Here is a 27,072-nt window from a genome sequence, read left to right as displayed (position 1 = left end):
TAGGTGGGGTTTATAGCCCGTGGGTTAAAAATTGAAACCAGAGCGTTGGGTACCGCTCTACAGGTCAAGCCGCGACTTTTCCCAGCCCTCTGCGACGCAATAAACACGCGCTTTTCTTCTCTTCAGGAATGACTTTCCATGCCTAGAATTGGTACCGTCAAAGGTTCCTGGCTGGGCTTTATAATTGTCAGAACAGATTACGTCGGAGTGTTTTTCTTTTAGCAACCGCCTTCTCTCTTTGAAAAGTGCCGCTCTGCTACCACATCAAAGCGGCCGGCCGCCGCTGCGACTTGACCGTCAAAAACTTGGTACCGGCCGAAAGAAACTCGGTATCGTGCGTTGTGAACGTGGAGGCTGGTTTTCTAAACCGGTGTGGCATGAATTCTGCGGAATCTCTAGTAACGCTGGTTAAGGCCAGCCTGTTTTCTGTAGCGCTTCCAAGGTGTTTGGTGTTAATAAGGCATTTCACCTCCTTTCGGAACGGCTCTGCTGTACGTGACGTTAGCAAGGTTGACGAGCAGGTGCCTGAAAATACCCGTGATCCCACGTGCAGCCGTGCCCGACTTTCAGCCGGCGGCGGTGACGGAGCCGCTGCGCGCTTCGTCACGGAAAACGGCTCCCAAAAGCCAAGTCCGACAGTCCTCACGGCAAGGCTGGGGTGCCCCAGAAAAGCGGGGTGCTGGCGTGATTCCGAGTGCTTATTTTTGCAGGTTCCCTGTGACTATAACGTCGCATTAAAAGGGGAAGGGGAAGTTCTGCATTAGTTTCTTTCATCTGCTTCATTATGTAGTTTCATTACGAACATCTTGGTTACAATTCTCACATCTCCGAGACTAGCGGGAAGTAATGTCCCTGTAATGAGGAAAACAGAAATGATCAGATACTACCTAAATTGGCAGATACTAGATTTCTTGCGACGGTGCTAATGTGTAATTCATTTATGCAAACTTAATGTCCATTAACATTTCTTGCAGAGCTCCATTAGCTTTAATAATACATTAGCACCTTTGTGAGGCTTGATCAAATACTTAACGGGGGGGAAAAAGAAAATCCCCTCTCCTCTGTTATGCGGAGGCGTTGAAATCTCGCCGGGTTTCTTCCCCGTGGTTGAAAGGGCGTCACGTTGCCTTTAGGCTTCCTTTCGGTAATTCCTCGGACGTCCTGGTCGTCCGACGGGGTAGGAAGGGGACGTTGCCTCTGCAAAAAAACTGAACGACCTTTTTTCCCCGTTCTCCCTCGAGTAAATCCCTTCTTGACTACTTCCATTCGCAGCCCTCACAGGGCTCCCCGTGCGACGAAGGCAAAGCACGCGCAGGCTGCGGTTACTTGCGTGTCCTGCGGGACGCGTGCGCTCCTCAGCTAGCGCGTCGGAGGCTCCCGTTGCGCCCGTTGCGCGGGTTTCTGCCCTTAGCGCCGCTTCTGGCGTCCCCGTGGGTGGTTCCGGAGCCGTTTGTTGGAGCGGAGCCGGCGCAGAGCCTCCTCGGCAGGGAACGGGGATGAGTAGGAAAAGGGCTTTCGGACTGGTTTGGCCTGAATTAACCTCGGAGCTTGTTAAAAGTAATTACGTTTATATACGGGGGCTTGATCCACGTTAGTCCAGTGAGTTCCTTCCGCGGGCAGCGGCAGATGGCTCGAGAGGAGAGCACCGGCGGAAGGACGTGTCCCGCGTCATAACCTTGCGGCTCCCAGCAATTAGCGGCTTCGGGACTTCGTGTGCTGGAGCGCGTCCAGGCATTTGCATTTGATACCCGCTGTTGAACCGGAGCTTAGGGTAGACAAGGCAGTTGCAGAGCAAACTTTTACCCGTGAGCTTTTCCTGCTTCGAGCCGAGGGCTTGCGGGCCGACGGGAGAGCGGGAGCGGGGGAAAACCCTCTTGTCTTCACGTCTCGATCGGAGCTCCCGCGGACATGGGCTCAGCCTCCTGGGGAGCGTGGTCAGACTGACCACCGTCTCCCCTCGCCGGCACGCCGACTGCCCCGTCGCCAAAGCCTCTCCAAAGCTGCCCGGCCCGCGCGTGCCGTCGTCGCTGCTGGTTATCGCAGGCGTCACTCAAGTTGCTCGCTCAAGCCTCTGCTCTTACCTTCTCCCCCCACGAGCCCTGCCCGTTCCCGGCGGATCCACCCCTTTGCAACACCAGCAGGGCGCAGGAAAATGTTTTTCTCAGCAGGCGCTGTATTTCTCTGCGCTTAATGTATCCAACTCGAGCATGAAACGCGTTGGGGAAGGACAGGAGGATGATGGATGGAGCCTTCTCAGATAATGAGGTATTTTTTGTCTGACTAAATTTCACAGTACGGAGGGAATGTTTTTTTTTCTAAAATGCAACTCAGAAGTTGGGGGGACGGGGTGGGGGGGTGTCAAGAAAAAAACCCGAGCGGAAAGCAAAACACCTGCATAGCTTGCCAACCTTTTCTCTTTTCAAGGTGATTCTCTTAAAGCTAGGTATGTCTTCTGGTACGTGAGGACCTGAAGCGTCATTGACAATCTGGAGCATCTGCACTCTGGCTGATTTGGAGGTCTTGCCTAACGTGTGTATTTCTTTTATCGAAATGTTCTCCTCTGCTAAGAAAAGCAAGGCAGGCGCAGAAATTTAAGCCCGCAAAGGGGCCCGCTTGGCTCTGTTTTAAAAACAACCCGTTTGTCGGGTTGCCAATTAGCCATTAGGCTTGCCAATGTGACGCCCGTCTACAAGAAAGGCCGGAAGGAGGATCCTGGGAACTACAGGCCTGTCAGCCTGACCTCTGTTCCAGGGAAGATTATGGAGCGGTTGGTCTTGAGAGTGCTCACAGGGCATCTGCAGGACAACCAAAGGATCAGGCCCAGCCAGCATGGGTTCATGAAAGGCAGGTCCTGCTTGACCAACCTGATCTCCTTCTATGACCAGGTGACCCGCCTAGTGGATGAGGGAAAGGCTGTGGACGTTGTCTACCTGGACTTTAGTAAAGCCTTTGACAGCGTCTCCCACAGCATTCTCCTGGAGAAACTGGCGGCTCGTGGCTTAGACAGGCTTGCTCTTCGCTGGGTGAGGAACTGGCTGGCTGGCCGAGCCCAGAGAGTCGTGGTGAACGGCGTTAAATCCGGCTGGCGGCCGGTCACGAGCGGTGTTCCCCAGGGCTCGGTTCTGGGGCCGGTCTTGTTCAATATCTTTATTGATGATCTGGATGAGGGGATCGAGTGCTCCCTCAGTAAGTTTGCAGATGACACCAAGTTGGGCGGGAGTGTTGATCTGCTGGAGGGCAGGAGGGCTCTGCAGAGGGATCTGGACAGGCTGGATCGATGGGCAGAGGCCAACTGTATGAGGTTTAATAAGGCCAAGTGCAGGGTCCTGCACTTTGGCCACAACAACCCCATGCAACGCTACAGGCTTGGGGAGGAGCGGCTGGAGAGCAGCCCGGTGGAAAGGGACCTGGGGGTGCTGGTTGACAGCCGGCTGAACATGAGCCGGCAGTGTGCCCAGGTGGCCAAGAAGGCCAACAGCGTCCTGGCCTGTATCAGCACTAGTGTGGCCAGCAGGAGTAGGGAAGTGATCGTGCCCCTGTACTCGGCACTGGTGAGGCCGCACCTTGAATCCTGTGTTCAGTGTTGGGCCCCTCACTACAAGAAGGATGTTGAGGTGCTGGAGCGTGTCCAGAGAAGGGCAACGAAGCTGGTGAGGGGTCTGGAGCACAAGTCTGATGAGGAGCGGCTGAGGGAACTGGGGTTGTTTAGTCTGGAGAAGAGGAGGCTGAGAGGAGACCTTATCGCTCTCTACAACTACCTGAAAGGGGGTTGTGCGATGAGGGTGTTGGTCTCTTCTCCCAAGTAACTAGTGACAGGATGAGAGGAAATGGCCTCAAGTTGCACCAGGGGAGGTTTAGATTGGATATTAGGAAAAATTTCTTCACTGAGAGAGTGGTCAGGCATTGGCACAGGCTGCCCAGGGAGCTGGTGGAGTCGCCATCTCTGGAAGTGTTTAAAAAACGTGTGGATGTGGCGCTTCAGGACACGGTTTAGGGGACATGGTGGTGCTGGATTAATGGTTGGACTTGATGATCTTGAAGGTCCTTTCCAACCTAGTGATTCTGTGATTCTGTGAGATAAATGCTTCTGCGTGAGTGTTATGAAACAGAAACCTCTGCAAGCGAGCTCTCCGTAATAGGTACGAAACCCTCCTGGTAAGGCTTCTCAAAAGCAAGCAGAGGTTGACAAAGGGTACTCGCAGAAGACGATAACGCTTTCGCGTTTGGCGAGTAGCCGCGCCGATGAACGTACAGCCCTGCGCAGCGGGCGGCCGCAGCACGGCGCGTGGCGTTGGGTGGAAAAAATCCCCCGATTGTGGCTGGGGTCACTTTCTTTTTGCGGTTCAGATCCGTCAACGAGGGATGGGAGGCCGGTGCCTTGAGTGTAATTTTAGAAAGGAAATGAAGCAACAAAATCCATTAAAATATCATTAAGGAATTGAACGGGACCAGATATTCTCGGAAACGTTGAAGTTCAGCCTTTCTGGTACTTTTCCTTATCTCATTACGTGGTACTGGAAGTGAAAGCGTCAAAGCCTTGATTTGGCGTTTTCTCTGCGTTGGGCGGGGTTTTGTTTTTTTTTTTTGCTTTTCTGAAGGTATAATTGATTGCACGTTCGTTTTTATAATATCTGCACATGTACCTTTAAAACGGGCACCGACGGAATCCGTTTCGGCCTCTGCTTTTATGGCGGGAGAATTTTTTGCGGCCGGCTGTGTTAAAAATCAGCCATACAAGTACGCTCTCACGTCTCCAGTAATCCTTGCGTTTCTATCGAGTGCAAACATAAATTGTGTAGTACGCAGCGAAGTGATTAACATCAATGTAATTTATCATCTGGAGATTCCTAAAAACGAATAAATGAGTTGTTTTGTTCAGCAAGGTGCTGACCCCTTCAGAAACTTTGATTTAAAGCTTTTTTCTTTTCTTCTGGTAAATACGAAAAGCACCACAATCAGCCAAGTGTTCAGTTATTTGATTTTCTGGGGCATTAGCGACTCTTGTTTGTGACATTTCCCAGTTGGGTGCTCGTTTGCAAGCTCGTTAATAAGGTTTTCTCGGAGGAATGTTTTTGGGAGCGAGGAGCACGCAGCACGGCCTGGGCTCGGCCTTTCGCGAGCGCTAAGGGGCACCCCACACTTAAATATTCGAAAGGGAGGCGTTTGTACCCACCGTACCTCTCCGGCCTCGGCTCTCCTTTTCCGGCCACACGCTCAGCGTTTCGGTTCCTTCAGTCGAGGGCGACTCTTGCAGGGTCGTCTCTGGGGTCGAAAGGCTCTTCCGGACAGGTTGAGAACCGCTTATCGGTTATTTGACACGCGAGATCTACTTACCGCGTAGCTTTCTGTATTTTGGCTGAACGTCAGCCATGCAGACTCTTGTCCTCGTAAAAAGGGAGGAGCAGAAGCCGGGTCTGGGCTGTCTCTGGCGCCGACTTTGTTGCCCGTCCTTTCCCCTTTTCTCTCCCCGTGCCAGCGCGGTCAGATACAGAAGCCGCCAGAAGTCGGTATTTTCTGAACGGTTATTCCCGGCCACGGGGCAAAGCGGCGAGGAGGATCTGGGTAAAACAGCGCCCATCTGAAGAAAGAGGTCGAACGCGTTACCTGGGTCATTCTGAAGCTGGAACCGCCCAAAGCGGGCGAGCGCTCAGCTTGACCGGCGCGGTCCCGCTCCTTGGCCACGGGTGCCGTGCCGAGAGGCGCGCACCAGCAATCGACATGGTAATCGTAAAATGGATTTTGAAACTTGGTTCACAGCGCGGGCGAGAGAATTTTCAGCTGAATCGGTGAACTCGTGCGTGTTGTAGTTGGCAAACAGGGCGGCGTCGCAAAAGGCGCCGAGCCGCGTGCTGCGGTACCGCGTCCCAGACCCGCCGCAGGAGGACGTCTGCGTCTGCCGGCAGCAAACCGGCTGCCTCTAGCCGTCTGCGGTTTGCTCAATGTCCGCGCTTAGCTGCGGTTGGGAGCAGAGAGAGAGAGAGAGAGAGAAATCCTGCGCTGAAGACATACCCAGATCCTGGAGAGCCCTTCTTGCGGTGTGCCAGCTCCGTTGAGCGGGCGAGCCCTCGCGAAGACCCGGGCGCTGTCGGACGGGGCCCCTTCCCGCTCTGCGGCGGAGCTCTGCGAGCCCCAGCCCGCTTTCGAGAGCTCGGCTTCCCCACCCGTGTTTTTTGTATATTCCCCCCCGCCACCCCGAAGCAGCGCGTGGGAAGAAGGCTTTCAGCTGTCTTCCGACCTCAGCTGGGAGCGCGGCGGCCGGGAAGGCGCTGTTGGCGGTGGGGCTTGGGAGAAGAAGAACTCGTTCCCGGGACGTCATTAGTGACCGTTTCGCTGCAGGTTTGGTGCTCGGAGCGGACAGATGGCCGCGTCGTAGGAGCCGTTGTCGCTTGCACGGGGACTGCTGGAGGACCGGGAGCTGCTGGGGTGTGACGATGCAGCTCTGGCGGGACTGGCGTGGCTCCAAGGGACACGTACGTCGGGTGCAGGGCAGGCTTTCTGCGGCAGCTCCTGGTAGCTCTTGTGCGCAGCGGAAGTACCGGCTACGACCGCGGAGTTAAATTTATGGCACGGAATTTCCTCGTTGTGCCTCTTCGCCTTCCGTTTCAGGGGAGAGGCACGAGGGCGAGGACGCAACCACCTTCCACGTGCCTTCTTGCGTTTCCCAAGGCGACCAGCCTTTTCTTTTACGTACGCGGTCACGCTCCCAAACAGCAGTCGTGGCCAGCGTGCGTTGGCGTCCCTGCCGGCTGCTTGTGAGGCACCGAGCTCGCTGTAACGGGATGTCTCGGCTGATTAATGAGATCTAAGCATTATCGAAGGCGCGCGCCTCTAAATGGATTAAGAAATCGCTAACTGGCAGATCTCAAAGGATGGTCATTAGGGAGCGGTCGGCAAGCGGTGGTATTTTTAGAGTGAACGCACTGGCCTGGGCGCTCGCCCTGACGCTGTTCAGTGCTCCCACGGAGCGTTTGAAGTTCTTAAAAAGTCGCTGCTGATCATCGGTGCTGGTGGCGCAAAAGCGGGGCGAGCAGCTAAGGAGAGGAAGAACCGGGACGAACGCGGAATAAACTTCTAGACCCCCGAGCTTCAAAACTAGGAGCGGGCAGCGGGCGCAGCCCGGGGTGGCCGGTGGAATCCGGAGGGGAGATGCGCTCTCCCGCGCCGTCGGCTGGGCTCCCTCCGAGCCACCGAGCGCCCGCCCCGCCGCGTCGGCTGCAGGGACCTTCGGCGTCTCCGTCGGCTGAGAAATTAAAACGCGGGCTGTTCGGCGGCGAAGGAGCGCGTTTCGGCGCGGGGTCGGGCTGGCACACGCCGAGGTTGACCGGCGGGGCGGGGAGCGGGGCGCGCGGGCCCCAACGGGCAGGCTGCCGTCGCGCGGGTGCGCGGCGCGCCTGTTGTAAAAGAAATCTCATCAAACGCGGAATGGGTTTGTAATAAGTTTTTCAAATTGGTTGCTGCTGCAGGGTAACCTTTGGACTGCTGGTATTTAACCTTGTATATCGCTCTTAGCTTTGGAATGAATTTAGCTTAATAAAGGTGCCTTATTAAATTACGAGGCTGTTTTTTTAAGCCGCTAGGAAGAGGCGTTCTAGGAAATAGCTTTGGGTTGTTAGATCTAATTGGCTGCCAGCGGAGGCTGTAGCGGCTGAGGTGCACAGATGCAAGCCTTTAATTTTACGTAGTAATCCGGCGGTACGGAAAGGCTGCGGGTGTTGTCTACCTGGACTTTAGTAAAGCCTTTGACAGCGTCTCCCACAGCATTCTCCTGGAGAAACTGGCGGCTCGTGGCTTAGACAGGCTTGCTCTTCGCTGGGTGAGGAACTGGCTGGGCGGCCAAGCCCAGAGAGTCGCGGTGAATGGCGTTAAATCCGGCTGGCGGCCGGTCACGAGCGGTGTTCCCCAGGGCTCGGTTCTGGGGCCGGTCTTGTTCAATATCTTTATTGATGACCTGGATGAGGGGATCGAGTGCTCCCTCAGTAAGTTTGCAGGTGACACCAAGTTGGGTGGGAGTGTTGATCTGCTGGAGGGTAGGAGGGCTCTGCAGAGGGATCTGGACAGGCTGGATCGATGGGCAGAGGCCAACTGTATGAGGTTTAATAAGGCCAAGTGCAGGGTCCTGCACTTCGGTCACAACAACCCCATGCAACGCTACAGGCTTGGGGAGGAGTGGCTGGAGAGCTGCCTGGCGGAAAGGACCTGGGGGTGCTGGTTGACAGCCGGCTGAACATGAGCCGGCAGTGTGCCCAGGTGGCCAAGAAGGCCAACAGCGTCCTGGCCTGTATCAGCACTAGTGTGGCCAGCAGGAGTAGGGCAGGGATCGTGCCCCTGTACTCGGCACTGGTGAGGCCGCACCTTGAATCCTGTGTTCAGTGTTGGGCCCCTCGCTACAAGAAGGACGTTGAGGTGCTGGAGCGTGTCCAGAGGAGGGCGACGGAGCTGGTGAGGGGTCTGGAGCACAAGTCTGATGAGGAGCGGCTGAGGGAACTGGGGGTGGTCAGTCTGGAGAAGGGCAGTGGTGGAGTCACCGTCACTGGAGGTGTTCAAAAAACATGTGGACGTGGCACTTTGGAACATGGTTTAGTGGGCATGATGGTGTTGGGTCGATGGTTGGAGTTTGATGATCTTAAAGGTCTTTTCCAACCTTAATGATTCCGTGATTACGAAGTTGCAAGTGGAGCATTTCAGGCGGCCGGCGTGCACTCGGTGGGGAAAACACTGCTGCTGCTTGCCTGAACGCCCCAGGTCACCATCCGAGATAGTCCCCGCCCCGGAGCGTACAGCCGCAGACATCGCCGCTAGAACGCGGCCTCTTTCACGTGTTCTCTACGGCGTCCAGAGGGAAATGCCGCGGGTTCGCTCTGCCGCTGCCATTCGTTTCGCGGAGGCCGCGGGGCTGGGCAGGCGAAAGGGAAGGGCTCCCCTCCCGCGGGTCTGGGAGAGCTCGCGTGGCTTGCGGTTCATCCTGGGGACGGCAAAGCCTTCGGTGTGTTCCTCTTGATGTCCGTGAGCGCTTGTCAGCTGCTGAACAGCTCGTTAGAAACGCTAAAATTGACCTAATGAGAACGGCATGGGAGCACCGGGAGAGGCAAGCCGCGGGCGGCGCCGCGCAGAGCTTTCTCGGCGCAGGGTGCCGTAGTCTCTGCGTTCCCGCGTAGACCGGGCTGAAAAGGTTTTCTGCTCGTCCGACGGCACAGAGTACGATGGCGTCCGTGTTTCTGGCGCGGGCTCTTAGGAGCTGCCGCAAAGCAACTCATAAATAGGGAGCAGATGGCCGGGGGGGGGTGGGAACCGTGAATGAGAGCGCTGAGCCTGAGCACCGCCTTTACCGCGCTGCTTGTGATTTACTTGCTGCGTAATACTCGGTTTAACTGGTCTCCCCGTGCGCCGTGCGAGTGCTCGCGGCGCAGACCCGTGCGGCGCAGAGCGAGCCCAGATTTCGACGCGGCGTCTTGCCTTCCCCGGCTTTTCTCCTGGCTGCTCGTGCCGCGTCCCCCGCCCCGCCGGGGCCGGCTTGTGCCTCCGAGACCTGGACCGCCCTGCCCGTGCCTGCAGCTCGCCGCGATGGGGGAGCCCAGGCGCGCGGCGGACAGGTCCCTGCTCCCGGGTTCGGCTCAGGTGCTCCTTCACCCTCCTGCGAAGGACCTTTTTTTCCCCAGCTCGCGCCTGGAACGTACCGGTCGCGTCCACGTCTCCCTTGTGCGTGGCCGAAGCGTTAAGCGCGTTGTCAGGCGCGCCCGCGTTTCCAGCGGCATCGGGACTCGGCACCTCGGACGCGTGACACCCCCAAAGCGTCGCGGCCCCCCTGCTCGTGGCCGCGAGCAGCATCTGTAATGGGGATTAGTTTAGAAAATGTTTGCCGTATAGTCATCTCGGGAGAGGATTTACTCGTGTGGCTTATTCCATTACTGAAAATTATGAGAGTTTAAATTGGTTAAATCCTGACACGGAATTTTTTTCTTTTTTTTCCTAATCTCTATTATTCCATAGGAAGCATGTTAATGAGTTAAACACAGTTAATAAAATGCAGCAAGCCAGTATTTTTGGTAGCAGTTACCCTCAAAGGAAATAGAAACATTTAAATGGCTTCAACCTTTATGCATACTGATTTTTTTTGCCTGCCTTTGTTCCTTACAGTTGAGTAAATTCCTGAAAAATATATGTGGCTTAATGGCATTTCTAGCATTGAGCTGATTTCTTGCACCGATAACATTTTAGCTACAGCTTAGATTGCGTTTTTAGCCTGTGTTTCAGTTGGAGGAGGTAATGAGTTTTTTAATTGTGGACTGTAGGTCTGTGGCTTGGCCTTTTTTTTTTTTTTTTTTTTTTTCTTTCTTCCAGCAGGGTCTTACTGAAGTGTTTTTGAGCCGGCTCCCTGATTATAGACGCTTTCGTTCCCTGTGTTTATTTCGGGATTTAGAGGAGCTTTGTTCGGACGCAGTAAAAACCTTCTGTTGTCTAAAACAAAAGCGGCGGCGGCCGTGGCTTCTTTTCGTGGTTCTAACAAGCGTCTCCTGTAAAGCCCGACATATTAATATGCGCGTGGCCGCCAAGCGTCGTCGGACGGCAATATATGATAACGCGATAAAACCGTATCGGTTCTGAGCCCCACCCGGTATCTCCGGTTTCACCTCGGCGTGAAGGCAAATGAGCTCCTTGTAGCTTGAGCGGGTTCAGAGAGACGCTCCCGCGCGGCAAGAGGTATTTCCCGGGGAAGCGAGCGCGGCGCTGCGGTGGGAGCGCGGCGTGCTGCCCGCGCCGCCTTCTCCCGCCGCCAGGCGCGTCGGCCGAGCTCGCCCGCGCCGAACTCGCCCGCCGGTTAGGCGAACGGCACGGAGGGGGCCGAGAGGCGAGCGCGTGCGCGCGCCTGATCCGCTCGTGCCCGCCGGTTTACCATGCGCTGTTTTTGTCCTGCAGATAAGCCTCAAGTGCGGGTTTCTCAGAATTACCCGGCGCAAGGCCTCACGAGAGAAGGGGAGCCGCTTGAACTGACGTGCGCAGCTTTTGGAAAACCACAGTAAGTTGGACACTTCCCGAGGACGGGCCGGGTCGTCCGGCGGCGGCGCGGGGTCGTGCCGCGGAAGCGTGCGGACGCCCGGTATGCCATTCTCTGCTGCGAAGACGACGTTAACAGCGTGAAAGAGGGAGAGGTGCTTTCTGCACCCGAGGCTCTGCCTCGCGGTTAGGGCGTCTGTTTTGAGGGCGCAGCGAGCCCTCGGGTGCAGAAGGGGAAGGCGGCGGCGCGGGTGCCCCGCGGCTGTGCGCCTCTTCCCCCAGGGAATGGCGTGGGTGGCAACCGGTTGCGATTGAGCCGCCAAAGCGAGGTCGGGGGCCCTGCGTGTTGTAAGCCCAGTGGGGTGCCGGTACGGAGAAGTAAGACCGGCACCCAAGAACTGGGTGAAGGTGGCGTGGATCCCGCAGGTAAGGCAGCCCGTCTTCCTGCTCGTATTGGCTACGTGATGATTTTCCTCCCTTTTTGGAGCCCTGCGTGGTTGTTACGAAACGCAAGTTTTATTCTTCCTCCTCTTCTTGCCCTGCCCTTGAGGCTTTCCCATATAGTTGGAGAAATCTGTGCATCAGGAGAACCCTGGCAAGGGAGGGTAGCTCTCCTGCCACACTTCCATTGTTGTCCTAATTTCATTTTTGTCGACCTCTTCTTTTTTTAAAATACTTTCTCTTCCACCGGGATTTATGGCTGTCAAGTATTTACTCTCCTTTTTCATTTTCGTCACGTCCGCGAGATTTCTGCAAACATCCCTGACGTCTGTCAGCGCCTCCTCGGTAGCGTGCCCAGAGCTGAGGAGTTACCGCAGGTGTAGGCCGAGGGGAAGCCATCTAGCCCGACAGCCCTGCCGCTGCCCGCAGCGGCAGGAGGGGCGTAAGCGCTCAGCGGCGAGGAGGCTCGGGGTACTGCCGTCCTCCACCGCAGCGCTTCTCCTCTCCCAGACGATTTTGTCGATTCCCGCTCCCCAGTTTCTTCCGTTCGGCACGAGGCCGATTCCTTCCCCGTACGTTCGAGACCGGCACGGCCCCCGCCGAGCTCCGTTGCAGTATCTGTTCCCTGCTCGGAGTCTGTCACAGCCCCTTTGCGTTCCTCCTCTCGTGGGTCGCTGCCGTTCCTCCCACTTGCCATCACCTGGGAATTCGGTGAATAGGCTTCTTTACTTTTTTTTTGGTTCCTTCCAGGCTACGAATAAGACACGCGCACGCACGTGTTAAATCAGACAGGCGCATCTCCCCGGCAGCACGCCGCTTAACGTTACGGTGAGGCTAGCGACGTGCCAGGAATTCGCTTCTGTGGGTCACTTCACCCGTGTCCCTCCAAGCGCAAGAAAACGTACAGCAAAGTAATGGGCTGTGTTTAGCTCCGTGTTTTGAAGACAGGGAGATTTCACAAAATCCTTTACAGAGGGTTAAAGATGAAGAGGGATGCTTCCCCCCGTTAACCAGAATCGTTTCTCTGCAAAATTTGGCAACGTCCACGTTGGGAGAGTGAGAAGCTCCGAGGAAAGCCAAGGAGAGTAGGGTTTTCTGCGTTGGTATTCCTGCACGTATTCTGATAGGTTACTGACAAGAAAACCCCGAGGCTCTGGCCAGAGGGGGAAGATACCGAAACGGTCACTTGTAGGACATCCAGGGCGAGACACGTCTCCGAGAAGCAGGCTGCTGTGTAGCGCAGGCAGCGGGGGGAACCCGGGGACTCCAAAATCACAAATAGCCTTGTGAAAACCGTAGCCAGGAGCATCAAAACCCTTTCCAGCCACACCGAGGTCCAACTGCAGTTCTGCTCTCTCGAGAGCTTCTGCTGCCCGTGCCGCGGCTCGTGCCGCTGACGGCTCAGAAGCGAGGAGGAGCGCGCCAAGCCCTTGCCCAAAAACCAGATGTCAGCTTTGTAGCAGGCAGCCGGTAACCGACTGGCTCTGCTCAGCGAGGTCTCCGTCCCAGCTGTGTGGCCGGGATGTTGAAACTTCAGGAGCTTCTGCTTCATGACAGTAGCCTACCCTTTGGACGCGAGGGAAAGCCCGAGCCATGAGATCGCTGCGGCAGCACGAGCTCCCAGCAAAGCCCGGCCCGCAAACTTTGGAACTAGGCAGGCTGAAGAATCACAGAATCACGGAACCGTTAAGGTTGGAAAAGACCTTTAAGATCATCAAGTCCAACCGTCAACCCAAGACCCCCACGCCCACTAGACCATGTCCCGAAGTGCCACGTCCACACGTTTTTTGAACACTTCCGGTGATGGTGACTCCACCATCTCCCTGGGCAGCCTGTTCCAATGCTTGACCGCTCTCTCCATGAAGAAATTTTTCCTAATATCCAGTCTGAACCTCCCCTGGCGCAACTTGAGGCCGTTTCCTCTCGTCCCATGGAGCATGTCGGGCTGCATAAACCTCCTCTTTTAAGAGTTCCCTGTTGAGTCGCACAAGAGATGCTGGGTTCTTCTTGCTGGGGAAAGCTCTCTCAGGACTAGCTGATCTGTCCCCTTACCGCCGCTAAAAGACGATAATAATGACAATAATAAAAATAATAATAATATAAAAAAAAAAAAGACGAGACACCCCCCACCCCAAGCAGCCCCGCAGCGCTCGCTTTCTTTACTAGCTCTAAGTAAACAGGCTGATTTCATTCCCTAAATGATGCCGACAGGATACTCCTTTTGGTTCCGTTGGCAAGGGAGTGCAGGAGAGAGGCGGCCAGTTGGCCAGGCGCGACTGGGGGAGAGGAGGAAGGCGTTCCTCTCTTCTAGCAGCTGAGGTGCCCTTGGTGAGCAGCACGGCCACCGCCGAGGTCAGTAGGTCCGTCGCCTCGCTTTGGGGAAGGGTTCAAACTTGACAGAAATGTGCTTCTTCTGCCACATGCCGTCCAGATCCGCACTCTGAGCACCCTGTGGATGCACGTTTAGTCCAGAGCCTCAAAGATTTCAAGGTTTTCTGACTAAGCGAATGATTAACCACTAATGAACTTTCTTCCTGCTTGCATCAGTGTTTTCAGAAAATTTAAGGTCTGGCTACAGTTTCCCGTTGGGTTAAAATAAATTTAAATTGAGGAAGCCCGACGGCATCTGGGCTTGAGTAGTGCAAAAAAGTATGTGTTATTTCTTTACAGTTTTTCTTGGTTTGGGCTTTCTGTCTGTGGATGAACTATTGAAGATGCCATCTTTACCTTAGGAAAATAGTAATGTGATTGTTTCTTTTTCTCCCTCCTCTGTAGGCCTACGGACATGAGGTGGTTAAGAGTAGATGATGAGATGCCTCAACACGTTGTAGTGTCTGGTTCAAACCTTCTCATTAGTAACCTAAACAAAACAGATAATGGTACATACCGCTGTGAGGCTTCAAACGCGGTGGGGAAATCACATGCGGATTACATGCTGTTTGTATACGGTACGTGAGAAAAACCACCGTTCTTCTAGACCCATTTACACCTAATTGCAACAATACCGCACTCTGAAAGCTTTGACAGAAGTTAACGTTTTGCTTAACGCGAGATTTACAGATAGCTCCCGACACCTCTACGTCATGCCGGGCCGGGGTAGGGGCTGGAAAAACATTTCTTTTGCTGCCCTAAGTCTCGGTGCCGTGCATCGGGCGCAGAGCCTGTTCCGGTGTCCGGCGAGCTCCTTCCTCCGGAGCCGTGCCCGTGGGCTTGCCACGGCGCTCGTGCCCTCGCGGGTAGAGCGGAAGGAAAAGCCAGAGCAGGGGCGCGGGGAGAACCGTGAAGTTCGCTGGCCTGGCAGTTCTCCTAGGGCTTCTCCGGTTGTCCCTTCCTGTAATACCTTCCCCGGTGTCCTCGGCAACGGTCCGGGGTGGGGTGGGGTGGTTCCAGGTCTCTCGTTAGCGAGTTAAATCACCCAGGAGTCAGCCAGCGTCCCCAGATAACCACGGACCAGTAAATAAGCTGGAGGAACGAGATGTCTTAAGCGTCTCTGTGGCGGCCGAGCAGACGCTAAAACGTGCCTCGGCCTCGTTTCAAAGTGCCGTTAAGTACCTACGTTAATTCCTCAGTTCCTCTGCGTTGCTTTGCCGTTGCCTTGAACCTCGTGCTGCTGGCACGCGTGTAACGAAGACCCAGTAGGCGCCCGAAGAGCGATCGATCCCCCCGGTTCAATTCGGAGCAGCTCCCCTGGGCCGCATACTTAAGCATTACCTGTTGAGCGCGGTTACCGTGTGGCCGGGCCGAGCTCGCGGCGGGTCTTTGCCTGTTACTCGGACGGGACGGTGACTCGCTTGGGTTTGAAGTTCGTTCCGTGCACCAGCCGCTGGGAGCTCTGCAGTCCACGTCCTCTGGTACTTGCTCTGATCCCGACGAAGAGGCGAGAACCTCACGTGGCCCCGTCCAGGTGCCGCTTGCACGTTGAGCCATTTTAAGCCCAGCCTTAGAAACGTGCCCGGAGACCGAAGGTAATGCCAAAGCTACGGCTCTGAGCTGAAATTGAGCTCGCCTACCGCACCGCACGGGTAGTTTTCTAGTGCCTGCAGCTCCGAAAGACTCCAGTTCCGAAAACGAAGCCAGATGCGCGTTTCCGGTGGAATAATTCGTACGCTCGTGGCCTAGGAAAACACCTCGTTCGCAGCGGCGGTTAAGGAAAGCTCGTGGAGAATGACAGAGATGGGACAGGACGCGGGCGGTTGCCATGAGGGTAGAGCTAGGGAGGGCTGCTGCCGTACAGCAGCTGGGGACGAGGCCGCTTCATTCCTCCGAGAGATTGGCGTACCTGTTCCGGCGCGAGCGAGTGCCAGGTGAACCCTCGCCCGCGTCGGCGGCCTGGGCGTTGGAGCTCGGGGGAGCTCGCGCACGCGTGCGTTTTTCTGCGTTTTGGACGTGGGCGAGAACCCGGACCGCCCCGGGCTTCCTCGGGGCTGCTCCCCCTCGGGATTAAACCCGCAGGAGGAGACCCGAGACAGTGGGAGTTAAAGGAGAGGAGGGTTCCCCGGGGTGCAAACCTCTGGGCTCGAGTTCGGGCGTCCGGCAGACGCCTTGGCCGCGTAGCGGGGGGCTTGTCGCGGTCTGTCAGGAGCTCGCGGGCAGGTAACGGTTTTGCATCCCATCGCGTCCAGTGTCTGCACCTTTCGGAGCCTCCCACTCACATCCGGCGCTCTGGACAGCGTAAAGAATCCTTTTCACCCTGCACGTAAAAGGGAGAAATCCAGAGCTGCCGGTGGCGGAGGCAGCGGTCGGGCTGCGGCCGTCGTCTCCAGCCCGCTGCTCTCGCCCCGCTCGTCGGCGGAAGGCGTTCACGTCTCCGGCCCCGGGCACCGTTCCCCACGAGGAGACGGCGAACCTCCTCTCGGCGCTGGAACCCGGGTCCTTGCAGACGCGTCTCCAGGCGTGGCGCGCGAGCTGGTGGGAGGACGCGCCTCTCGCCGCTTGTCGGCGCGGGGCTCCCCCCCCCCCGGTCGCCTTAGCTCGGGGACCGGGGGAATTGCGGATGCGGTCCCTCCGCGCCCGAGGTGTCGCAGGCGAGCAGCGGTAGCCGCAGCAGAGCCGCGGTCCGGCGCCCCTCCACGAGAGGCAGGGTTGGCGTAGTCTCCGTGCCGAAGGGGTACGCCTGCGGTTAGATGGTCGACGTGCCAACGGCTGCTTTTTTTGTTTTGGTTTGGGTTTTTTTTGGTTTTTGGGGGTTTTTTCGGTCTGCCGCATAGCGTCGTCCCTGTGCGGCTTGGTGAAAGGCCAGGGACTTTCTTCCCCTGGTCCTGCCGTTTGGGTCTCCGCTGCTCCTAGGGAGACGTGCGCGTGAGGAGCGCCCTGTGCCACGTGTAGGGACCGGGACGCTCCGGGCGTAGGGGAAGGCCAACGGCCGCTTCTAGTGTAACCGTAAATAAGCGCTCCACAGCGAAGCGAACTCCGAGGTAACGTTTCTTAACTTTCGGGAAGTTGTATGGAATGTCATAAAGGTGCAGCATATAATTAAAGTTCAGATGCATTAATTAGGGAATCTGAGAGAGTTCTCTGGGAGATAAAAGAGTAGCAGATGTGTTAGTGATGAAAAGTTGACGTGCCATAGAGGAAACCTAAAATCAAAAGCCCATGAATCGTTTCATGCTCTATTATTGCCGAAGGAATCCGTAGTTCAAAGTCTTCCCGACTACTTAGCGCATTCAGTTTGATCATCTGCGCATTGATAGGTATTTTGCCTTTTACGACTTCTCATACCTACCTTCTCCTGCCCAGTGATTTTGACGAGGATGTGCCCCTGTCCGTAAGACAAACGCTGCGGAGAGCGGCATGTTTGGGTCTCAACAGGTCAAGTACGTCGGAGAAACAGTTATCGGTCACCAGGAGAAACATCCCCGTATCCGTGTTTCTCCTTAACGACGCCCTAGCAGCAAAACCAAGAGCGTTCAGCTGAACTTGTCGGCAAAATACTGACTTTTTTTTTTATTAAAAGCCCTTGGTGAGACTCCTCGTACCCGGAATGGATATTTAGCGATGATGTTCTCATTTCTTTCTATTTATTACCATTTTTGAAGTAGTTTTTAACGTCCTGCTGACGGGTATTCGTAGAGGAGGAGGAGGAGCGAAGTTAACGGCCCTGGGAAGGAAGGGAGATCTTTTCACGCGCTGTTGGTACTTAGCCCGTTGAGCGCAGCAGGGCCCCTCACCCAAACCTCCCACCCGCATTTTCAAATGCGTCCGTAGAAAACCGGCAAAGCGCCACCGTGTCTCTCCTTGTACGTGTCAGCTGTTCTTTTTGTTGTGGAAAGCGTGCAGTTTATTTTTCTTATGCCTCTCCCATTCCATTGCTCATTGACTAATTTATGCTGGGTTTTATTTATTTTTTTAATTTCTTTAGCATTGCAGAAGGCAAAAAGGGGGGGCGGGGGGCGGGGGGTCCGGGGCCAGATTCTCCAGCCGGAGGAGGTCCGCGCGTAGCTCCCGAGACGCGGGTTGAGCTCGAAGCCGCGCCCGGCCGCTGAGCATCTGGCCCGCCGTCCTTAAAGCCGGCTGGGCAGTCGCCGCCCGGCTTGAGGGAGGAAAGGCATCCGACAGCCGAGCTGCTTCTTAGCGTCCTTGTTTTTCTCTGATCACGATTGACCGCTTGTTGTGTTCTGCTTGTTTTTTCTTAATTTGCTTTTTTATTATTTTCCTTTTTATATTTTATCCAGATCCCCCCACAACTATCCCTCCTCCCACAACAACCACCACCACTACCACCACCATCCCTACCACCATCACAGGTACGGTACCTTCATAACCATTGGAAATGTCCTGAATGTTTATTGTCTTTTATGTATATAAGCAGAGCATGAAGCCTGGGGAAAAACAAACGAATCGCTTGCCTTTTTTTTGTTGTTGTTGTTGTTGTTGTTTTCCCCCCCCTCCCCCTTCCTCAAATAACACCCACTGTGTACAGCGCGAGTCCTGGTCCGGCAGTTCGAGGAGTCGGATAGTCCTTACTGCGAGCGTTTCCGAAACGCGGGAACGGCCCTGGCGGAAAAAGCTGTTAATTCAGCTACTGGTGGCCGACGTTGGGTGCTTTCAAAGGAAGGGTACAAACAGCCTTAGAGCTCCTCGACTACGGGCGGTCGCTTCAGCCTCAAGCCCGTCAGTACCGGTTTCCGAGCGATTTATACTGGGAATCAGAGCGTTTGCTCTTCAGTACTTGAATCCGCCTCACGTGACTCGAGATGCTGTTTCTCACGCCGAGGTGTTTGGTCTGACGCTGCGATAAGCCTTCTACCTCCCTCTCCCAGAAAAGCGAATCCCGCCGGTCGTGTTTTATTGAGGCGAACACCGTCCGTACGGCCCTTTTTGAGGAGCTGGCTTTCAGCATTTTGAGTTTTCCCCTGTCTTGCGAGAAAAGATGAATAAAAGCCACCAGCCGGTCGCGAGACACCTCTCTCTGTTCCACGCATCCGTCACGTTCCCTCGCTAGACCCGACTCTCTCCGCTCACAGGGAAGGCCTTTCTGGTTTCTTTACCATCATTCGCATTGTCATTTTTCTGATCTTTTCTATTTCCACTGCTGCTTTTGCTTTTGCTTGCCTTTTTCAATATTTATTTGTTTGTTTATTTATTTTCCTCTTGAGGGAGAGGTGACAAACCGAAGGTGAGAGCGGACCGCTGAATAGCGAACGGCATAACGTTTATTGTTGCTGTAAACCGTCCCCTGTGTAAACGCCTTCACGACTTCTTCGCTTTGATGACATTGCTCAGCTCGCTGTCCTGCGCGGGGTGTTTCGTGGCTTCTTTCCTTCGGAGGTATTTGCAACCCGGTCAGGCTGCGCCGGCACGGACGAGCAGTCGAAGCCTTTCTTCCAACGTGCCTTACTGCGCGCCGTCCGCCATCGTGTTGTCCAGACCTTGCCCTCCTCTGTCTTCCTCCTTCCAGGTGGTTGTCGCGAACGCCGAACGCCAGGCGCCCGAGCTTGGATGCTTGAGCCGCTCTACAGCGAACGCTGTCCCGTTTTGCGATTTGATCGCCTTGTTTCAATCCCGTTTTCAGTTCCTTGACTTAACCAGTTTTCGTTTCAGAGTAGGTTTCAGATTTTGTTAAAGTCTCCTCAGGAGCCCTTTGCAGAGCACCTCCGTCCCCTGCGTCTCGGTGTAAACGCACGTGCGTACCGCTTGCTTTCGTTCCGCGGTAATTTGCTAATGCTTTCAGTTAATTTTGGAAGAATTTGCCTTGATGCTCGGTCGACCCCGTTATGTTCGTGTCGGTGCCTGCTAACGTTAACGACCGTCCTTTTCCCGGGAACTGCACTGTTCCAGCCTGTCGTTTTCGGGATCGCCCTCAGACTGGCTTCCAAAGCGCGCCCTGTCCTGGCCTGCCGTTCCGGGCTCCGAAGAAAAGAGGAGGTTTGGTGTTTCCTCTTCCGCTGCAAGCGTTGCAACCTGTTTGTGAATTTTCAGGAGCCTCTAGGTCTGGAGGCTCTCCTCCGCAGCGGTAGGAAGAAGATTCGATCGTGCTGGTAGAGGAATGTTTACGGTCTTCCCTGGCACCGATCTAATGCCGCGTCGTCTTGACGTGTGTCTTCACGTCGTCTGCCCAAAACTTCAGTGTGCTTTTCCCACAACGGACAGCTAAGGCTTCGCCCCCCTTCTTCGTGCAGAGGCGTGCACGTGCGTGTTTTCCAGCCAGCGTCGAACCCGCAGGAACTTCGGCTCTTCAACGGTTAAGAGGCTTTGTAGCTGGAAAAAATTAGGTCAAACCGACATAATCTCCAGAATTACGTAGCACAGTAGCGTTACAACGCTTTCTAAAGCCTCGAGAGACAATTGGTACCTTAATTCCCATCTTCACCAAAACGCTGCGATACCCTTCTAGCGCGACGTAAGTGCTTTGGCGGCAGACGGGGTGTTTCTTGTCTCCGCTGGCGGGCCGGTCCTTCGGATGAGGGGGGCTTGAAATCTATGTCACTTGGGCGTTTTCCCCGATACTTCGGGGACAGGGGAGAGAATCGGAAGAGTAAAAGTGAGGAAATTCATGGTCTGAGATGAAGACAGTTTAACAGGTAAAGCAAAAGCCGCGCACGTAAGCAGAGCAAAACCAGGAATCCATTCTCCACTCCCCGCGGGCAGGCAGGCAGGGGTTCAGCCATCCCCAGGGAAGCTGGGCTCCGTCACGCCTAGCGGTTTCTTGGGAAGACAGACGCCGTCACTCCCAACGTCCCTCCACCCCCTCTCCTTCTTCTTCGTCCCAGCTTTATATCCCGAGCATGACGCCGGATGGTGTGGAATACCCCCTTGGCCAGCCTGGGTCAGCTGTCCCGGCTGTGCCCCCTCCCGGCTCCCCGTGCACCCCCAGACTCCTCGCCGGCCGGCCAGCGCGAGAAGCTGGATGGTCCTCGACTGCTCAGCCACAGCTCAGAACATCAGCACCTTATCAACAGTTTCTCATCCCAGATCCAAAACACAGCCTCACGCTCGCTTCTGTGAAGAAAATTAACTCTGTCCTGGCCGAAACCAGGACACGTGGAAATGCGGTCCTGTCGCAAAGAGTTTATAGTGGAGCGACGAGAGACGCTGCTCGGCCGGTACGAGCCGGAGCGGTAGGTGCAGCCGACGGGAGAGGACAGGCTGTGCGGCGGGCAGGCGTACGGCGGAGCGCGGCCGTTCCTCCCAGTGCTTGCGGGCTGCAGCGTCCTCCCACGTCCCTCCCCAGACCCACCCGGCTCCACGCCTAGAGCCAAGGGTCCCTTTTTTGGGCCCTTCTGCTCGACGCGTCCGAATCCGGCGTGGCCGCTGCGGTGGGCTTGCCCCACGAAGGCGCACTGAGCCGGTGAAGCGGTGTTGCGGCCCGGGGCGGGGTTTGGGGCAGGTCTGCGAAAACTTGACCTGCCGCTTTTTTTCCAGGAGAGGGAAAAGCTGAGCGGTGCTGAAGTTTCCAAAACAGCCCGACCTTTAAAGCTTTTCCTCCGCCACTGCTGCTTTGCTTCGGCGTGGGTGCTCGAAAAGATTTCCTGCTTGACGGTTTGATCTTCCCCGTGTATTCTCCAACTGCGTCGATATTCCGACCATCCTTTGGTGTTTCGGCTGTTATCGCTGGCAGGCCCTCTTTTATCGGTTCAAATTGTCCTTGTGGCTTTGTTCGTTAAGATGTACAATACGATACAGCAGAGCAAACTGGATAATTTGAATTACCCCGGAGTCGTTCCTTGAAATGCTGGTGTCGGACAGCTGTTGTTTCCTGGGAGATAAAGGTTCTTAATAAGAGCAAAGCCCTCGTCTCGGGGCTCGCCGCGGCGCGGAGCGTTTTAACCTGCCTTTCCAAGCGTCGCTTTGCTGCCTTCTGGCCTTGCTTAGCACATACGCCTCCGCGCCCCGGGAGCCGCGGCACTGTTTGTACCTGCCGATTCGCCTTTATCACGCTTGCTCCGCAGATGGATCACGCGGGTGTCTTGGCAACAGTTTCGGCGGAGACCTGGGGCTGCGACACGCCTGCACGTCGCCAGCGTTTCAAGCCTCGCCGTGGACGCTGCTGCTTCCGCCAAGCCCCCTCTTGCGGGGGCGTTAACGGCGAGGCGGCACATTTCACCGCGGCCCATCCCTAGCGCCCTTTTAGACCGGGTTTGAACACCGGCGGGTCCCTTCGAGCACGCAGCGGCAGACGTGGCTGCCGTCGGGGGGCTGGGACGCTGCGGGCAGCGGGCTTTTAGCGCCCGAAGGCCCGGGGATGCTCCTGCCTCCCCCGGGAACTCGTCTGGAAAGCGCCAAGCCCGCGCTGCGGAAACACTCTTCAGTTCCTTCCTGAGGCTGAGGATTTTTTTGAAGGGAGGAGCCGGCAAGCGCCGCTTGCCTGGAAGCGGTTCAGGAGCCGGCGAGCCCCACGGCGGGAGCTGTCGACGGAGGCCGCCTCCGAACGCCGCGTCACGGGGCGGCCGAGCTCCCCCCGTCGCCCGTGGGGCCGCGTCTGCGCGGCAGAGCCTGGCTGGGTGCCAGCTCCGGGCGCTCCGCTAAAACCCACGTTTTTGTCTCATCTGGGCGACCCGACGCCAGCGCACGCCAGCCGGGAGTCCTCTGCGAAGAGACGGGGCGCGGCAGGTTTTCGAAGCGTCGATTCGCGTGCCGGAAAACTTCCTCAAAACGAGGAAACGGACGGTTTTGTCCTCAGAAGAAGGTGGTTCTTTTCCGATTACGGCTGGTGGTGGCGCGCACCTACCGCGCCACCGAGCGGCCCCGAGACGCCCGCGCGGCAGCCGGGGCGAGGGGCGTGCCGGCAGCGCGGAGCGAGAAGCCGCCGAGCGTGCGGCGCGCCCGGGTGCTTGATGCCACCGTGCGGGGACTCAGCCTAGAGGTTTGTGTGTGTCCCCCCCCCGCCCCCCGATTATTTATTATTTAACTTTTTTGCTTCCCGTCGAAGCTTCTGCGTGGCCCTGGTAAAATGTCAAGTTAATTTAAAGGTGACGCTGCGCTGCTCTGACATTTTCATCCGGGACGTGACCCCATTAAAGGGAATAAAGGAAGAGAGAGTAGCTGACAGGCCCGTTAGAGAAAATAAAGTAAAATAAAATTCGCTCTTTCAGCACCGCGTGCCGCCGGTAGCAGACACGGCGCTGTCAACGTCTGCTGTTACCGGTGCTGACGGAGCGTAAGCGGTGCGGAAGCCGTCGTTTCGCCGGGCGGAAAACGCGGGCGCGCGCCTTCAGGAGAGCGCGGGCGCGGGGCAGAGGACCCGTCCCCTCTCGGGCGACGCTCTGAACCCGGGATCTTCCCTTGGTTGGCGGCGGGAGCGTCGGTGGGGGCTCGTCGTGGAGCGGCGTAAGGCAGGGCACGTTTTCATCCACCCTTCGGGCGAGCGTTTGGCGAGGGAGAGGGTCGCCGCGCCTTTTGCGCTCCGTGGCTTTTTGGAGCTCCCTTGCCCCTCGGGCCGCGCGCTCGCGGCGCTACGGCAGCGTAACGTCGCTGCCGATACCGAGGGGTTTGTGCGGGGGGAGTGACGGGGATTTTTGCAGGGCGTTCTTAGGAGCCTTAAGGACCTGAAACAAAGCACGAATCCCGTTCTGCAGCGCTGCGCGCCGCTCGCTTACGGCTGCCGTGAGAACGGCGGCACGACGGAGTTCGTGCTCGCCCCGGCCGGTAAACGTGAAGTACTCTGGAAAATCAGGAAAAATAAGAGCTCCGCAAGTCAGCGGTCAGGTTGGCTTTTGTGTTCGGTTCAGAAAGCAATGTAAAAAGCAGTATGTTGCTTCTACTCGCTAATACCTCTTCAAAAGAGAAGAAGGTGCGTTTTGCCATTGTTTTGCCGATTCTGATGTAATTCTCCTTGCGCTAGCTGCGTGTTTTTAAGCTCCAGCGTACGCTATAAGGCTGCAGCTCAAGCAGGTCCGGTTGGTGAATTTAATTTTGCTGCTGGGGTTTTGATATTCCTCCATCGTGCTCGTTCTGTTTGAGGCTGCGGACTCATTACGGACGGGTTTAAAGGGCCCAGTCTTGTCACACTCCGCAAACAGTTTGAAGTTGGAGAGAGTCCATTTGAAACGATGAGGCGGCGTAGTGGCGGAGCTCGGAACGCGACTAAATGTTGCCCAGATGCCCTCAGGCAGTAATTTTGCAAATACGTGCGCGTACGTACGGGTGCGCGCTGGCGTAGCTACCTAACGAAGCGGTGAGTGCCGAAAACCGAGGGGTCGCACGAGTTTCCTTAGCCGGCGGAGAACGCCGTCTGTATCGCACGGCGATGTGCGTTGGCGTCTCCATTGGCGAGCCGGCCATGCTGAACTCTGTCTAAATAAGACATCGGGATTAAGCGAAAAGTGCAGCTTTGTAGAGGCCAATGCTTCCTTCCTTGGATACCTTCTCTGGTGGTAAGCCAGACCTCTGGTGATTTCGTGCACGCGTAGGATTTGAAAGACCACCGCGTCGTTTCGCTTCTCCCCACGCAGCCCCTTTTGCTGTCTTACCGGTCGGAATCGGGAAGGGAAGCCTCTACCTTTATCGCGAGACGGAGAGCGCCACGTTGAGCCTCTTTGCTGATGCGCTTCCTGCGTCCTCTGCTTTGCCGCGTCTTATAAGGCCGCCCCGTTTTTGGCGCCTGCTCATGGTTTTAAATGATAAGCGCCAGCGTGGGACTGCTGCTCGCACCGACGGCTCGGGACCAGAACGGTGCTTTTCGGTGGTGGCAGAGTCCTTCCTTGGCTCCCTTCAACCTTAGTTAGGTCGGAAGCACGTCGAGGGCTTTCTTCTCGGTCCGTACTTGAGGAGGCGAGAGGGGAGGATTTTTCTTCGCGGACGCGGGGCGGAAGCCTCGTCTCCGGGGCGCGGCGTGCCTGGCCTGGCGTGTAAACGTGGCTGCTCCTGAAAGCGAAGCAGGAGTAAGCGGCACGTACCTGGAAGTCAGGGAAGCGCGTTTAAAGTTGGCCGATCCGCCTTAGGGCGACGGGTCGTCGTAGCGGCAGCGTTGGAGGGCCGGGGATGCTCCTTGCCGCGTGAGGCAGAACAGCGCTGGAGCTTGCTGCTCGCGCAGTTTTACGCACATTCATTGATCTCGTACCAAAGCAACGGTGACCGTTTCTCTCTCCTTCACCACGCCTGTGTCAGGGGCCATTCCTCGCCTTCCTTTAACGTGAGATTATTCCTCTTCGGAGCGCCGCGTGTAAGCAAGCCGCCTTCTCAAAGACGACTCTGGGATCGAAATGGACTTCCAGACAACTCGTTCTAAACTGTAACCGGTCTGTGTTTCCTACCGCAACCATCCAAACCATTTGCTAATCATAACTTTGTCATTCCAGCTGCAGCCAACATGTTGTTTGACTTGGATATTTGTTCGCACTTACAACCGCTTGAGAACTTCATTTTTCGTAACCTGTTGGTCTCTGTCCCCAGCCGGGGAAGCGAGATGCACTGTCCAGTTTGCACTGTTCCTTGACCCATATCTCTTCCAGCACGTGAATGCAAGTTTGCTTTCAGCAGATTCTCTGTTTAGCGTAAAAGCTGACGTAACTTTTTTTATTTCAGGAAGACAGTAAATTGAGACTATTTATAGATGCCATCTCAGGAATTAATACCCGGTTTTACAACCTTTTCTCAACAACAACTTCCCCCCCCCCACCCCAGCAACTTCACCACCATTCTCCCCTTCACCATTTGCTTGGTTAAAACGAGGCATCGTTTGGGGATTGCTACCCGACAAACCAAGAAAAGCCCCGCTCTTGTCCTCCTCTTCGCTTTGCAAGGCTTCCCTCGCCGCCTCCGCCACCGCTCCCGGCAGGAGAACGAGCGCTAGCGCCTTGAGGCGTGCCTTAGATTTGATTGCCGAGAGGAGAGCGGTGTATGTTGGCAGCGGGAACAGGCAAACGACGGCTTGATAATCTGTTACGCAAATCCTGGTGCAGTTTGTGAAATCGTGCAGGGTTTATTTGTTTTGCTTTCATAATTAAAGCATGTCGACCTTGTATCTGTAAGTATTGTGTATTCCTTGTATGATTCTTGTCTTCGCTGGTGCTTCGGAAAGCCAGACCCGGGTTGTCCTCAGCTAAACTGCGAAGCCCCAGGTCCTCCTTTTTCCCCCGCTGCCTCTGAACGTGCGGGGGGGACTACCCGTCCTGGGGGCCTCCGGACGGCGTGTCAACGCGGGGAAACGCCAATGTCCATCGTCTGCTGTTGCTACAAAACTCAAGCTCCGGGCTGCTCGGCAGAGGCACGCAGTAGAGCGCTTCTCTACGCTTACTCATCCGCTTTTACTCGTTTAAACATTGCCTGCACCGAACCGCGTAGGGGCCGTGCGAAACCCGGGCTCCGCTGCCAGCCCGCGGGTATCGGTAGGGACCTGCGGAGTTACGCAGTCGCGTCGCGAGGAGCCGGCTCCACGACAGCGGGCGACCGACGCCGCAGAATACGTAGGACCAGGTGAAAAGTAAATGAGTCTCGACAGCTAAAGCAACCGGTACTTTGGATAACGTGAACAAAGGCGACTTAGACCTAGTGGTCTAGAGGAGGTCACACGGGACGCTGTCAGAAGCAGCCTTCAGATTTGGGTCGGCCTTTAAAATTGCCCGTTCCAAACACGCGGGAAGAGACGAAGCGTCCCTCGGTTGGCGAGGCGGCAACCCCCCCACCCCGGGATGTCCCGCGGCACGCAATACGTGTGCAGTGAGGTCGGCTTCAGGCCAACGGCCAAAATCCTCCGACACGTTTTAATTGCCAACAACCGTTAACCGGTTAACCGTGGCCATAGCGGGACCGGTAATTTCTACCCGCGCTTGCCCCTTCTAGAGCCATGTTTCCTACGCGGAAAAAAATCTGGGTCTTACAGCTGCGTGGTTCGGCGCGGCCCAGGCGGAAGGCCGCTCCCACCTTCAGTACTGGGTGCGTGATTTCAAGGAGCCTCTTCGTTTTTAGCATTCGCTTGCCGCGACGGCCCGGGTTCGGAGGCCGGGCCGCGTCCTGACGTGCGCGGAGGTTCCCTGCGTCGGACGAAGGAAGAGCGGAGGTGGGAGCGGGCCGGGCCCCGGTGGCTAGCGCTTCGGTGAAGGCAATGTCTGAACGCCTAAAAGCTGTTTTACAAGCCTTGGCTCTTGGCCCCGGTCATGAGCTTCTGTTTTGGCCCTTACCAGCCGAAGCGTTGGTGTCGGTGTTCTCCCCCGTCTCCTGTTCCCCTGACTTTGCGACCACCAGTAATTGTTCTGGCAAGGT

At 56.1% G+C, this 27,072-nt stretch overlaps 1 protein-coding gene across 1 annotated transcript in view; it reads left to right on the top strand.

Annotated features, from left to right (window-relative positions):
• The window catches only part of CADM1 (cell adhesion molecule 1), a gene marked incomplete at both ends in the record, with an annotated part of 155,252 nt that overhangs the window by 112,921 nt on the left and 15,259 nt on the right, over positions 1-27,072 (top strand). The window contains 3 exons of the mRNA XM_082010029.1: positions 10,915-11,014; positions 14,209-14,381; positions 18,105-18,176. Coding sequence (XP_081866155.1) covers positions 10,915-11,014; positions 14,209-14,381; positions 18,105-18,176 — 345 coding nt within the window. The remainder of the gene's footprint in view (positions 1-10,914; positions 11,015-14,208; positions 14,382-18,104; positions 18,177-27,072) is intronic.

The sequence above is a fragment of the Phaethon aethereus genome (assembly GCF_964289735.1).
Source record: "Phaethon aethereus genome assembly, chromosome: 23".
In the NCBI taxonomy this organism is placed as follows: domain Eukaryota; kingdom Metazoa; phylum Chordata; class Aves; order Phaethontiformes; family Phaethontidae; genus Phaethon; species Phaethon aethereus.
The sequence above is the reverse complement of the archived record's forward strand: the minus strand, read 5'-3'. Positions and strand labels throughout refer to the sequence as shown.